Consider the following 15047-nt stretch of genomic DNA (forward strand, 5'->3'; position numbering starts at 1 on the left):
CGGCCGGGCCGTTCTGCTATTTATTAATATGTTTCTAATATATGAGAAATATATAATTGTAGAACAAACTTCAGCCACAGCCCGTGATTTTTTGCTAGGTCTTGCCGGCCTTATATATACAACTAAAGTTAAATATCAATTAAAATCTTTTATAATATAATTTTATTTTAAAAAATTCAGCAAGCATTGGGCAGTCAATTTTTTTAAAATAAGTAGTGTAAAACTAAAATAATTATTTTTTAAAATATAACCTGGTCAGACTTGCAATAATAGGGATAAACCTTTCTAGAGGTCTATTTAAAAACAAATATAAATCAAAAATCTTATCAAATCGTCGTGTTCCAAGGCAAAACTATCTTAGTTTTCCCGGATCTCAATAAGAGCCTTTTTTGCCTCCCACTCTTATATGTTTTTTTTAAAATATAATTATTTATTTTTGTCTAACGTTTAATTAATATTTTTCATCTTATTTTAATATGTTTTATATATTATGCTATCCCCTACAACGGGGGGGGGTCCGAAGCAACTGCTTCAGTAAATTTGAGTGGGGGTAATTTTTTTAAATTTAATTCTTTTACTGTTTTGTTACATCCATCATGATCAAGTTATTTCTGGTTTATAAATGCAATAATAAGATACCCCCCTCCCCCCCCCCCCAACTTAATATTTAATTTAATATATATTGACGGAATTTTTCTAATTTTTTTTAAGCATAATATGAATAAATAATAGTATTCATATTTTAATTTAAATATCTTATCTTCCCTCCCTCCCTTTTCTTAGGAATCAAATGATCCCATCAATATTGTTGGAAAAAGAATTGACAAATTTATAATTGATAAATATCTATAATTAGGAGCTCTTCAACCTACACATTATTTATTCCCCAAAGATAATAAAATAGAAACAAATCCTTTAATAAAAGCTTATATGGAAAAACAATAGCAAAATTGCTAGAAATTGGATTACTTATGGTATTAAAATGAATAGTTTTTTGCTTAACATGTCTCTTATTTGGAGGTCCACACACAAATTCAAAATGGACATGTGAAGGTCCAGATAAATGGCAGAATATTAATCGTGATATAATTCTGCATGAATCTTCACAGGTACATATGATGGCCGATTATGGAAGGCTTTCTCACAATAAAAATTCCATATTAAAATTTATAACACCCCAATAATAACCGTTCTATCATAAGAATTATAATAAGATGTTTAGATTATTTAAATAACCGTTCTATCATAAGAATTATAATAAGATGTTTAGATTATTTAATATCTCGTAACCAAGCTTTCTGGGGGAACAGGCAACAAGAAGTCAATATGATGGCCCTTATTAAGCTTATTGTAGATTCTGCTGTACTAAAAATGTATATACAACAAAATGAAGAAAGAAAAAGGGATAAAAAAATAAGGGATTAAAAACGAAATTATATTCAAATCTATTATCATATAATAACATAAATCTTCTCATTGAAACCATGAAAAATATGGTTATAAAAAAAATTCAAAATGAGATTACATTTAACAGGTGCTTTTCAATCATATTTGATTCGAAATCAGAAGCAATAGCTTTGATAGTAAGATATGTTGAAAATAGTGAGACGCCGAAGCCTGTTGAAAGACGGATTGACATATATTGTACGGGAAATACAACAGGTCTCGATATTAAGCTTAATATAATATCCCAACTCGGCTCGATGAATTTACCCCATGAATTTCTAGTTGGGCGAAGTTATGATGGCGCCTCAAACATGAGTGGAAGAATCAATGGTGTGCAGGCCTTGATTAGAGCAGAGGCGCCAAAGGCAGCTTTTATTTGGTGTTATTGTCATCGATTAAATTTAATCATTGTTCAATTATGCCAATCAATTAAAGAACTTCGAAATGTTCTAGGAATACTAGATGAGTTGAGGGCAGCTTTAACAAATTTAAAGGATTTTGAAGATCCTGCCACTTCCACTATGGCTAGTGATATAGTCTTTAGAATAGAAAAATTTGATTTTATCTTATCACTTTGTGTTTTGGATAAAATATTTTTGATAACAAGTTTGGCTTGTACAAAATTGCAAACCATTTCAAAGGATATAGGGTTTGCAATAAATCAAATTCAATTGGCAAAAGATTGCTTGATTAATTTGAGAAGTATAATATAAATTATTGTCTTAATTATTTTTTAATCTAATAGATAATAACACTGAATTTTTGGATGTTTTTTCAAAGGCACAAGATTTTATGAAGGAGAGAAATCTACCTTTGATTTTAAAAATTCTAGACTTCAAACATTACATTCCAAAAAGGAGAGGTATATATACTTTCATCATTAAATGTATAAATTTTTTTTAACTTTAAAATAGGTGTTTTATATGCTGCACTTCCTACAACCTCATGTACTGCCGAAAGAATCAGGAGTAAAATTAAATTAATTTAAAAAAGACTTCGTAGTACCATGAAAGATTCATTTCTCAATAATTTAATCATATTATCAATGGAAAAAAAATTTATTTAAACAATTAAATATTGATGAAATTATAAATTCGCTTTCTCTATCTAAATTATTAATTTAAAAATAATATTTATAGTATATTTTTTTTGCATATTTATATTATATACTAGTTGATAACCCGTCAAAAATGACGGGGAATATTATTTTTAATGAAACAATATCTCTTAGTAGCACCCTAAATACTATCATTATTTACCAGAGCTCCTGTTAGTCAGAATTGTCAGCGATCATATTAGGAGACCAACCAGGTTCACCATGAGGGAATAGTATAGGATAAACCATGGGGTCTAAATTTGGGCTCAATACATTAAGAATAATGAGATCGTTGTCATTAGATTTAGGATAGACTTTAATATCTCTTTTGAAAGGAGGCTCTCCATCTTCATTATTGAAAATCATAGCTACGTCATCCATAGATGGTAAATTATAACGGCGTCGATCGCTAGAACGATCTCCTTTAAAGATCATATTAATGGTTGGGAGTTTTGTATTAGAAGTAGTTGCTAATTCTAATGCAGATTGATGGACTTCACCTAATGTCTTAAAACTAAGAGCATAGGGGTTAATTTGTCGTATTAACTGATCTAATTGCTTCATAATATCTTTATTACATTTACTATTTGCTGGATGGTGTATACGCTTATCTATAGCCTGTGTCGTATCTAACACGTATAACTGGGCATAAGTAGGCAAAGCATTAGAAGGTGGGTATAAATTAGATGTGCGGTGATATATTTGGCCGTGCACTTTGAAACAATAAGGGCCACTACCTGTAAGCTCCGAAATTTTTGCGCCCATCGATGCAAAAGCTACTGCTGAATTATAAGAACGTATGTTCTTCATAAAATTATTATGTAACTTATCTTGAGGGTTTGATATAAGATTTTTTAAATAAGGAGGATATGGTATTTGGGTAAGGATAACCTTCCCTTTATGACAGCACTGTGTGAATTTACCGTCGGTCGGTCTCTCAACTATGAAATTCATGGAAAAACAAAATTGACATATGATATTCATAGGCCCGCAAGTATGTTCAGTTATTAAGTGAATATCATTAGTATTAAAATGTGTTAAATTACTTCTATTTTTAAGAATAGATGTATAGGTGGTGGGGAAAATCTGTTTAAGCTTTAGACGAAATGGGCAGCACATGCCCGCATCCTAGCAGTTTTAGTTGATATATCAATAGGAAAAGGTTTATTTAAATTAATACTTTGAGGTGTAGGTACTAAAGCTACTATAGGTTTGGGTTTCTTGGATTTTATATGACTTCGCACTTTACGACCACTTTCCTTAAAATAAAAATATTTTATCTAAATTATTGGAAAATAAAACTTCTTTTGTTATGTTTAATCTTTTTCTATTTCCCAAAATAGAAGTGTAAGTGGTAGGGAAGATTTGTTTAATTTTTTGATGAAAACGGCTTATGCATGCGCTAATCATAGCAGTTTTAATTGATAAATCAATTGGGAGATATAAATTTGAATTAGGATTATGAGTTGTAGTTAATGAAACTAATTTAGGATTATTATATTTGGATTTTATGTGATTCCGTAATTTGCGGATACTTTCCTTTAATTGTTTGGGAGATTGTCTATTTTCCATAGTATTCTATTTATTAACGTTACAAAGAATAAAAATTAAATATTATTTTCAAATAACTGGTAACACAAAAAAATTCCTAAATCTAGAAATGAACTTTTTCGTATCTTGGTAATGTTAATTTTTTTTCTATCAACTTTCCTATCATCTTAACGTTAATTTTTTCACTTTCCTATCTCCTAATGTTAAAATATCTTTTTTCTATCACCTTTCCTATCAATCATCTTAATGTTAAATAAATTGAGAGCTACTATTATCTCGTTAATGTAAAATTTTTTTTATGGCAACACTGGGATTCGAACTCGCAACCTATCGTTCGGAAGACAAACTTTTTCCCATTAAGCCCCCCCCCCCCTTCAATATTATATTTTGATATATTTGTATATATATGAAACTTTTTTTTATGAAATTAACTTAATTTAATTAGAATGACGGGTTGATGGGTAATTATTAAGTTAGGTGTATATGATACTAAATATGCTTTATTAATATATTTTATAAAAATATTAAAATTTAGGAGAAAAAGAGGTAAAATTGTTACAATGTAACACGTGAACATTAAGGGTATTAGAAATATCAAAATTTAAATTGTGATAGAAATCATATTGGCTAAAATTTAAAATAGAGATCCTTGAAAATTTAATTTTAAATATGGGATATAGATATTGGTCTGAAAATTTTTTTTTACAAACATAGCCAGGCCTGATCAAAAAAAGTCCCATGCAACTTTCATAAAATTTTCATTTTTTTTATTTTGATTTAATAACAATGTCTTAAATTTAATTTTAATATTCCATTTATTTCTATTGTGGGTAATTACTAATTAGTTAGGTGTATATGATAAGAAATATGCTTTATTAATATATTTTATAAAAATATTAAAATTTAAGAGAAAAAGAGGTAAAATTGTTGCAATGTAACCCGCGAGCATTATGGGTATTAGAAATATCTGGGTAAAATTTAAAATAGAGATTCTTGAAAATTTTTTAATTTTAAATATGGGATATAGACATTGGCCTGATATTTTTTTTTGCAGACATAGCCAGGCCTGATCAAAAAACCAAGTCCAATGCAACTTTTATATAATTTTCATTTATTTTTTATTGTAATTTAATAACAATTTCTTAAATTTAATTTTATATTCCATTTATTTCTATTGTAATTTAATAACAATGTCTTAAATTAAATTTTATATTTAGATTTTAAAATAAAATTTAAAATTGTGATAGATATCATATTAAGTAAAATTTAAAATAGAGATAACATTGGCTGGGAAATTTTTTTTCGCAAACATGGCCAGGCCTTATCAAAAAACCAAGGCCTATGCGACTTTCATATTCTGATTGTATTTTTAAATGAATTATGGGGCTGGGCTTGGGAATTTTTTTATTATTAACTATGAGTCAGACATTGAACTAAAACAAATTTTATTGCAGGCCTGGGCTCGGCCTGATCATAAGATCTAAATTTTAATAATTACTTTTATGAAATTTTAATCAAGAATGAAGGAAGCATGATAAAAATGGGTAGCTAATGTCATTTTAAGAGATTCCAATATTGTTTGGGGTGTATTGTGAGATTTATTTTTGTTTGTCAAATAGCTAAATATAATTTAAAGAATAGTTATAAGATCTAAATTTTAATAATTACTTTTATGAAATTTTAATCAAGAATGAAGGAAGCATGATAAAAATGGGTAGCTAATGTCAGGGTGTATTGTGAGATTTATTTTTGTTTGTCAAATAGCTAAATATAATTTAAAGAATAGTTATAAGATCTAAATTTTAATAATTACTTTTATGAAATTTTAATCAAGAATGAAGGAAGCATGATAAAAATGGGTAGCTAATGTCAGGGTGTATTGTGAGATTTATTTTTGTTTGTCAAATAGCTAAATATAATTTAAAGAATAGTTATAAGATCTAAATTTTAATAATTACTTTTATGAAATTTTAATCAATAATGAAGGAAGCATGATAAAAATGGGTAGCTAATGTCATTTTAAGAGATTCCAATATTGTTTGGGGTGTATTGTGAGATTTATTTTTGTTTGTCAAATAGCTAAATATAATTTAAAGAATAGTTATAAGATCTAAATTTTAATAATTACTTTTATGAAATTTTAATCAAGAATGAAGGAAGCATGATAAAAATGGGTAGCTAATGTCAGGGTGTATTGTGAGATTTATTTTTGTTTGTCAAATAGCTAAATATAATTTAAAGAATAGTTATAAGATCTAAATTTTAATAATTACTTTTATGAAATTTTAATCAAGAATGAAGGAAGCATGATAAAAATGGGTAGCTAATGTCAGGGTGTATTGTGAGATTTATTTTTGTTTGTCAAATAGCTAAATATAATTTAAAGAATAGTTATAAGATCTAAATTTTAATAATTACTTTTATGAAATTTTAATCAATAATGAAGGAAGCATGATAAAAATGGGTAGCTAATGTCATTTTAAGAGATTCCAATATTGTTTGGGGTGTATTGTGAGATTTATTTTTGTTTGTCAAATAGCTAAATATAATTTAAAGAATAGTTATAAGATCTAAATTTTAATAATTACTTTTATGAAATTTTAATCAAGAATGAAGGAAGCATGATAAAAATGGGTAGCTAATGTCAGGGTGTATTGTGAGATTTATTTTTGTTTGTCAAATAGCTAAATATAATTTAAAGAATAGTTATAAGATCTAAATTTTAATAATTACTTTTATGAAATTTTAATCAAGAATGAAGGAAGCATGATAAAAATGGGTAGCTAATGTCAGGGTGTAGATTTATTTTTGTTTGTCAAATAGCTAAATATAATTTAAAGAGTAGTTATAAGATCTAAATTTTAATAATTACTTTTATGAAATTTTAAACAAGAATGAAGGAAGCATGATAAAAATGGGTAGCTAATGTCAGGGTGTATTGTGAGATTTATTTTTGTTTGTCAAATAGCTAAATATAATTTAAAGAATAGTTATAAGATCTAAATTTTAATAATTACTTTTATGAAATTTTAATCAATAATGAAGGAAGCATGATAAAAATGGGTAGCTAATGTCATTTCAAGAGATTCCAATATTGTTGGCGGTATAATTAATTGAAAAACGGTAAAAATATATTGGTGAGAAATTCAAAAATTACGTCAAAATTAGGCGCATGCGCAAAGTATATAAAGCTTCATATATATACACAAATATATCAAAATATAATATTGAAGGGGGGGGCTCAATGGTAAGAACGTTTGCCTTCCGAACGATAGGTGGCTAGTTCGAATCTCTGTTTTGCCATAAAAAATTTTTAAAAAAAGTTTTAACATTAGCGAGATAATAATAGCCCTCGATTTATTTAACATTAAGATGATAGGAAAGTTGATGGAAAAAAAATATTTTAACATGAGATAGGAAAGTGAAAAAATTAACGTTATGAAGATATGAAAGTTGATACAAAAAAAATTAACATTACTAAGATACGAAAACGTTCATTTCTTGAATATGGCTATTATATATTATATATTAAAAATTGATGCAATAAAAATTATTTTTGGAATTTATGGGTGTCATAAAATAATTATCATTTTTTCAAGGGGGGAGGGGGGCTACTTTTCAGGGGGGTATTCTGCTTCATTCGCTCAGAAAGTGTAGGGGCCACTGCTATTTTTTAAAACATAAAAAGATTTTTAAATCGAAAAAAAATATTAGAGCATTCTAGTTTTTAAAAAAATATTCCTTTGTATAATTTATAACATTATTATTTGATTGTTAAAATTCTTTATTGTTTACTGATTCTATAAATTCTTAAATGTATAATATTATTTTTTTAAAGTATTGTTTATATATAAATGTCTGCGCCTAAATTAGATAATATCCAAGAAGAATTGAGCGCCGTTTTGAAGAGAGACCAATATAAAAATCTCGCTGAATATATAAAAAATATAAGAAACGATCAGGCTCTAAATAAATATGAGGATGAAAATAAATATTCCTACGATGTTCCCAATTTATCATCATCCCAAAATCTCGGTGCTTTTAACTTTAAAAGAAAATTGAAAAAATTTAAATACAAGTCTGATATAAACTTGGATTCCTCTTTTGTGGACAATAATCAAAATCAGAAACTATCTACCAGATTGAAATCTAATTGTAACTAATTTTTACTTTTCGTTAATTAGACCAAATGCTAATATAAAGTTAAATATTTTTTTATTATTATTAAACATTAGGGGATGCTGAGGAAATAAGGATGGGGGAATATAGACATTACATCGAAGGAGAAGTGCCGCTGATAATACACATACCAACTTTGGAACGACCTTTTACTACAATGCACAAGAAAACTCATAGACCCGTAAGTTACATCGCTATGATGAACGATGAAAATGCAAGGATCATGCGGCCCATTATTTGGTTTTTATTGCTTCTGCTATTACTTTTATTGCTATGTTATTGCTGTTGCAATATCTGCAGATCAAAGAGAAGTAAAGTTAGAGGCGATGAATATGGCAGGTCTTTGTTTGGTAGATTCTTTCATAATTTGTGGGACATATTAAGTCTTAGACCGCTTAGAGATGTAAATAAGGATCTCTCTTTAAAACCAAATCCTCCATGCTGGTGCTGTCAAAACGTAGAACTTAGGCAGCAAGATAAAATTTTGAGATTGGAGCATGGTTCAAATATAGATGATGTTGTAAGCCTATCGTCGGAGGTATACTTTGTCAACAATAGAAATATGTTTTCTCCTCGAAAATTAGTTCACCAGCCTCTATCGATCTATGATAATAAATCTCCTAGGATTATAGAAGATAAAACGATAAATACAAAATTAGAAAGCTATTTGGGAACTCCCACTAATTTAGACTCTAAAACAGAAAAACCTTTCATTGCAATTGTAAAAACACCGGATATTAATAGTAAAATAACTCCTGCCAAAATCTTAATAGATAAACCCCCTCAATTTCCTAAAGAAATGAGACCCACCTCGGAAGTCGAATCGATCAAAGTCTTTACTCCTACCAAAAGCCCTAACCAACCTCCATCTACTATAAAGGAATGATTTATTATTCATAAAATTAATTAATTTATTGAGCTGGTTGTACGATGAATAGAAATCACCTTAAATGTATCTCCCTTTTTAAAACAATTGCCATATTTGTTATTTTTATAATTATAAATTATTAGTTAAAATATAGTATTTAATACATAATATTTTATAAAAATAACGCCTAGAGATAAATATTGCTAAAAAGAGAAGCTTACAATAAAATAAATATAATGTAATTTAAAATTACATTATTTATAAACTAAAAAACCGATATAAACCTGTGTAAATTGGTTTATAGACATTGACATTGCCAACCTTTACAATCTCAGGGGGCTCAAAAATTAGTTTTTTTAAAAATGCCTGATTTTTTTAATTAACATTTTCAAAACTTTTTTTAGGCATTTTAAAAAAAATGTTAAGATTTTCAGGGGGTTCTTCAAATTTTTCAGGAGACTTGAGCCCCTGTGTTCCCTTCCTCCTAGTGGCGCTACTGTTTATAGAGGTTACTAAGGTTCAGCTAACTCCTTTAATATATATTTTTTTAAAGTTCAGTTCGGTTTAGGTTAGTTTATAAAATATAAAATATTTTAAATTCGGTTCTAATTTCGAGGTAGTTTTGTTCGGCACTTTAAAATGAGTTATATTACAATATGATTTTAAGTATTTCATATATTTCATTGAATGCTTTATAGATTAAATGAATAACAAAGCACTACTGAATATATATAATTATCTAAAGACAATATAATTTATTTTTTTCACAAATATTATTAATAATATTTTTAATAAATTTATGGTCATGAAATAGTGGTTTGTAGTTATATTTTAAACAATATATATCAAATAATGCTATTTCATTTCTAATAATCCCTTTGCGATTTTCATTTGTTTAGGAGTTATAAATTTTTTGGAGGTGATGGGGATGTGGCACTCAGTTTTGGATAGTGTTAAACTAAACCTGACCTCTAAAACTAAACCGAACCTAAATAATTAAATATTTTTTATGGAATCTGAACCGAATCTTTTAAAAATGTAAAGAAATTAATCAAACCCTTTTAAACCTTTATAAAATTTATAGTCTTGTTTAAATTTCCCATGAAAATAATTTTTATAAAAAAATGAAACTGAAATTATTTTTAGTTTAATTAAGTTTTAATTGTAAATTATTTATCTGGAAAAATGTTTAATAGTGAATATATTCCAATATTAATTACATTAGGTAATTTAAATTAAGTTAAATTCCCAATTATTGTTATTTATCACCTAAACTATATATTTGATTTTACGCTATATTTTATGTTTTACTTCTCATCGATAATTTTTGTAATCACAAGATTCTAAACGGACATGTATTGTGAAAATACTTTAAATATCAGAGGAAATTGTTACATTTGAATATTTATTATTGTAAGATATATTTAAAGGTCACCTTATATTTGTATATTATATTATTCCGACATGTAATATTATATTATCGAGGTTAATCAAATTGCATATTATTAGAAGTTAAATTGGATAATTATATAAATGTATATTTACCAAAAGAATTACAAATAAAAGTATTATAGTTTTTTAAAAAAACTTAATCGATATAATATTTGGCGACGAGGAAAAAGGTCGCGCGGTTTTCGGTCTTCGGTCAAGTTAAATATTATATAGAATTATAATTTTTTTTTGTTAAAAAATAAATAAATTGATTTAGCAATTATGGATAAAAGATGAATGAGATAAATGGGCTACTGACGACTATAGACACATAAAATATCCTCAAAATTCTATTGATAGAGGAGCAATTGATTTCATTAGATTAAGTCGCGGCCCTACTGAATCCATAATAAAGAATTAAGAATTCGCGATCAATTAATCGTCGGAGAACTATGGTTACGATACCCAGATACTAAAGACGAAGACCAACCGTGAAACTTAACAAAATTATAGAATTTATACGATAAAGGCACAATGCAGCCTATTTAGGTTTCCATGGATTATAGAATTTATGATAATGATAAAGGGCACTATCAAAATGATTGATGCAGCCTATTTAGATTTCCATGATTATAGAATTTATACGATAAAGGCACGATGCAGCCTATTTAGATTTCCATGGATTATAGAATTTATGATAATGATAAAGGGCACTATCAAAATGATTGATGCAGCCTATTTAGATTTCCATGGATTATAGAATTTATGATAAAGGCACGATGCAGCCTATTTAGATTTCCATGGATTATAGAATTTATGATATGATAAAGGGCACTATCAAAATGATTGATATTTGGATTTCCGTGGATTATAAAATTTGACACAGCCTATTTGGATTTCCAGGAATTATAGAATTTGACTTATCGTTACCAACATATGTAGAAATTAACATAATCAACAATATAATGATAATGGTAACGTGAATATTGATAAACTATATAGAGTAACCTGGAGTACTACAAAAAATATAGATGAACTTGAACTTGGTAAATAAAAAGATTTGTAGACAATCTTAACTTGGTGGGAAAGAAGATATGTTATATTTGAATTTATTATTGTAAGATATATTTAAAGGTCACCTTATATTTGTATATTATATTATTCCGACATGTAATATTATATTATCGAGGTTAATCAAATTGCATATTATTAGAAGTTAAATTGGATAATTATATAAATGTATATATATACCAAAATAATTACAAATAAAAGTATTATAGTTTTTTTTAAAAAACTTAATCGATATAATAGAAATTATTTACTAATGTTTTAATTGTTAGTGGAAATAAAATAGTTAGACACGTTGTTTATATAGTATTTATAAATAAATATGATAATCTCAATGACATATATAATACCTAGACTGACGATTCATTCATTAAAATGCATTTTTAAACCTAGTTAAAAGCAAATCAGCTGGGCCCGCCATTTTGTTAACACATATAGTATATTATCATGTTAAAAATTACTATTAAATTGATAACTTGCTTCCTTATTATCTCATTGATCCGGTAATTCTTTAATAAAGTTTGCATAAGATATAGGAATAAATTAGGCTCTCGTTTAAAATTTTAATAATGATTAGTGTAACCAAGATGGCATCTCCAGCTGATTTGCATTGATGTACACTGTAAAATTTAAATTTTCTTTTACTTCGGGACTAGCATCTACATAAGTGGAAGAGGGTGCGGTATGTGCAATTTGTTTCCATTTTATAGGGAAGTAGGGGGTAGACATTTAAGGGCTAGGCTAGATATAGAATAAATTTATTTGGGATTTATTAAATTTTCAGATTAAATAGGACAAAATATATTGTTGTAAAAAATTACTTAAAACTTTTATTTTAGACCTATTATAATATAATGATATTGCTGAACATTGATCAAATTTATAAATTGCATACAATCATAGTCATTATTTTTTAAATAAAATTTATTTATGGATAATTTTCTGCTATCTTTTTATATGTAATTTAGAAGGTTTAGACATTCTATTAGCAAACTAATATCCATGCCAAACATTATACTATAATAATTCATTTATTTTAAATGAGGGTGTTTTTAATTATTCATGCTTTAAATAATAACTTTTTTTTGATAGTTTAGAGTAGAGTATTTATAAATTAAGTTATTCTTTTTAAAATATTAAGAGGGTAAAACTATAATTAAAAACGTGTATTAATAATATGGGATATCGCATCGGGATTTTTAGGGAAGGGAGATAGGTATAGGTTTTTGAGGATGGTTTACTTCTAGTGAATATCACGCCATATAGATATAATTCGAGACTCATCTAATTTCCAAAGAGGGTCTTTTAAATATTCCGCTGACGCAATCTAAGTATAACCAACCCTACTACATATTTCTATAGTTTTCAAATAATCCTTTAACCTATTGAGGTTGGCTTCAAAAATATTTTTTGGGCAAGTTCAGATTTTAACTAGATGCCACACTCGTGTCAGATGGGCTGTTTACTCCTTTAACTCCCAGACCCCTAGAAAAAATGCCCTATTTTTGTATACAATAATTCAATTCATGTAATATTTTGGTTGACGATGCAAAGCGTCAGATGTTATATTTACTTGTTTTTTAAATATAATATGACGTAAAATTAATGCATGTCGAATGAAAAATTATATTTGGCAGGTAATATTAATATTATAAATATATTTTACATTTTCAATATTATATAATTTTTAAAATCTTAAAATTTTTGTTTAAATAAATGAATAAATTTGACTATTCAAATTCAAAAATATTATCGTCATTGTATAGTCACAAAAAAAAAGTTCCAACCCCCTTTCTCTCCAATTTTAACCCCTTGCCCATGATAGAAAAAAATTATCCCTATTTATCCTACCTCTCTCATTTCATTCTAATTATGATGGCATCCACAAAACTAGTGTTGTTAAACGGCTTGTTTTGAGCCGATCTTTTAAAACGGCTAACTCAATATTTTAGCCAGAAAAATATTGCCTAAGCCTTGAGATCTCGCTAATAGGTGTCGAAACCTTTGTTCCTTCTACAAACAAAATCTTCAGGCTTGCGTAATACTATTCTGGATGAAATATTGAGTTAGCCGTTTTTAAAAATCGGCTCAAAACGAGCCGTTTAACAACACTACACAAAACCATATATTTATTTCTGTATTAACAAATTGCTATAAAATATTAATGTTAAATTTGAGAAAAAATATTCATTGAAATTAAATAAGCAAGAGATTTATTTAATTAAAAGTTAATTATATATTTTTTTAGATTACGGTTAGTATTTTTGTTATTTTAAAATAAATAACCTTAAATTATTTTTATATAGATTTTTATAATTTGGTTTCTCATTTTTTTTTAATTTTCAAAAACTAAACCAAATATTAAAATAAAATATATTTAAATCTTGTATAAATAATAATAAAGCAAATTATTTTTATATAAAACATAAATTACTAAATTATATCAGTAATTACTAAAATTGACTGACATACATATAAAATACTTGCCATCATGAATTTTAACTAAGATCTTGCGTTATACATTTACCTTCTTGGATATGGATAAATGTGTAGGCGCAGTCAAAGGTCTTATCATATTAAATAAATAAACTAGGTCATATAGAAAATAAATTGAAAATATGATTAGACTCGAATGAAACCAACAAAAGATAAATTAGGACAATAACTATATATAAATAATCAAATGTCCCTCCGGGATCGAGTTGTCTTTGAGACGAGTTTTTTTTAAGGTAAGCATGTTTGATGGAATAATTATATTAAAATCATACAAATATTAAAATCGTGTTTAATTTAAAAAAGGATAATTTCTTAAATAATATAATTACCACTAAACTTCTTATCATTTCTCTATATATTGTTTACAATACATCCACACGCCTTTTAATGGAACAGGAAATTACTGAGAATGAACTTATAGAAATCACAGAAGAAATAGTTATGCTAACGCATTCAAAAATGCTATTTTTATTAGATATGGCGTAGTTTTCAAATTCTTGTTTATAGGGATACTGATAGATAGCTCGTCAAGAATGACGGGGAATAAAAATTATATCCTTAATTTGATCCTGAATGTTACTTTTTATTTGACACCCATATCCAATTATTACTTTTTACCCCTCCCCCTACTTCCAGGTTTAAGTCAAACCCATTAAGACCAAGAGTGAGTACCATTATTTGAGTCAAAATATTTTTTAATTAGCATTATTTAATGCCCATAATATTTTTGTTTATAAAATATTCCTGACCCACCAATACCTAGACTGCCCACATAGAGTGTTACTTATCATTGTAATCAAAAAATAATTATATACCTTTTATTTGATACCCATATTAATATTTTCTGTTGATTATAATATTCTTACCCCCCCCCCCCCTCCCCCCCAAGATCTAACCTGCCCACTTAGAGTG

At 27.1% G+C, this 15047-nt stretch overlaps 1 protein-coding gene across 1 annotated transcript; it reads right to left on the bottom strand.

Annotated features, from left to right (window-relative positions):
- Positions 1 to 2716: 2716 nt before the first annotated feature.
- Positions 2717 to 3496, bottom strand: LOC135924366 (uncharacterized). The gene has a single exon (XM_065459422.1). The coding sequence runs from the start codon at positions 3494 to 3496 to the stop codon at positions 2717 to 2719; it is 780 nt and encodes a 259-aa protein (XP_065315494.1).
- Between the last annotated feature and the right edge of the window lie 11551 nt (positions 3497 to 15047).

The sequence above is a fragment of the Gordionus sp. m RMFG-2023 genome, chromosome 2 (genome assembly GCF_954871325.1).
Source record: "Gordionus sp. m RMFG-2023 chromosome 2, tfGorSpeb1-WG-v2, whole genome shotgun sequence".
Lineage (NCBI taxonomy): Eukaryota > Metazoa > Nematomorpha > Gordioida > Chordodea > Parachordodidae > Gordionus > Gordionus sp. m RMFG-2023.

Excerpts from the sequence above, each read along its gene's own strand:
- LOC135924366 (XM_065459422.1), bottom strand. The coding sequence starts at position 3,496 with ATGAATTTCATAGTTGAGAGACCGACCGACGGTAAATTCACACAGTGC.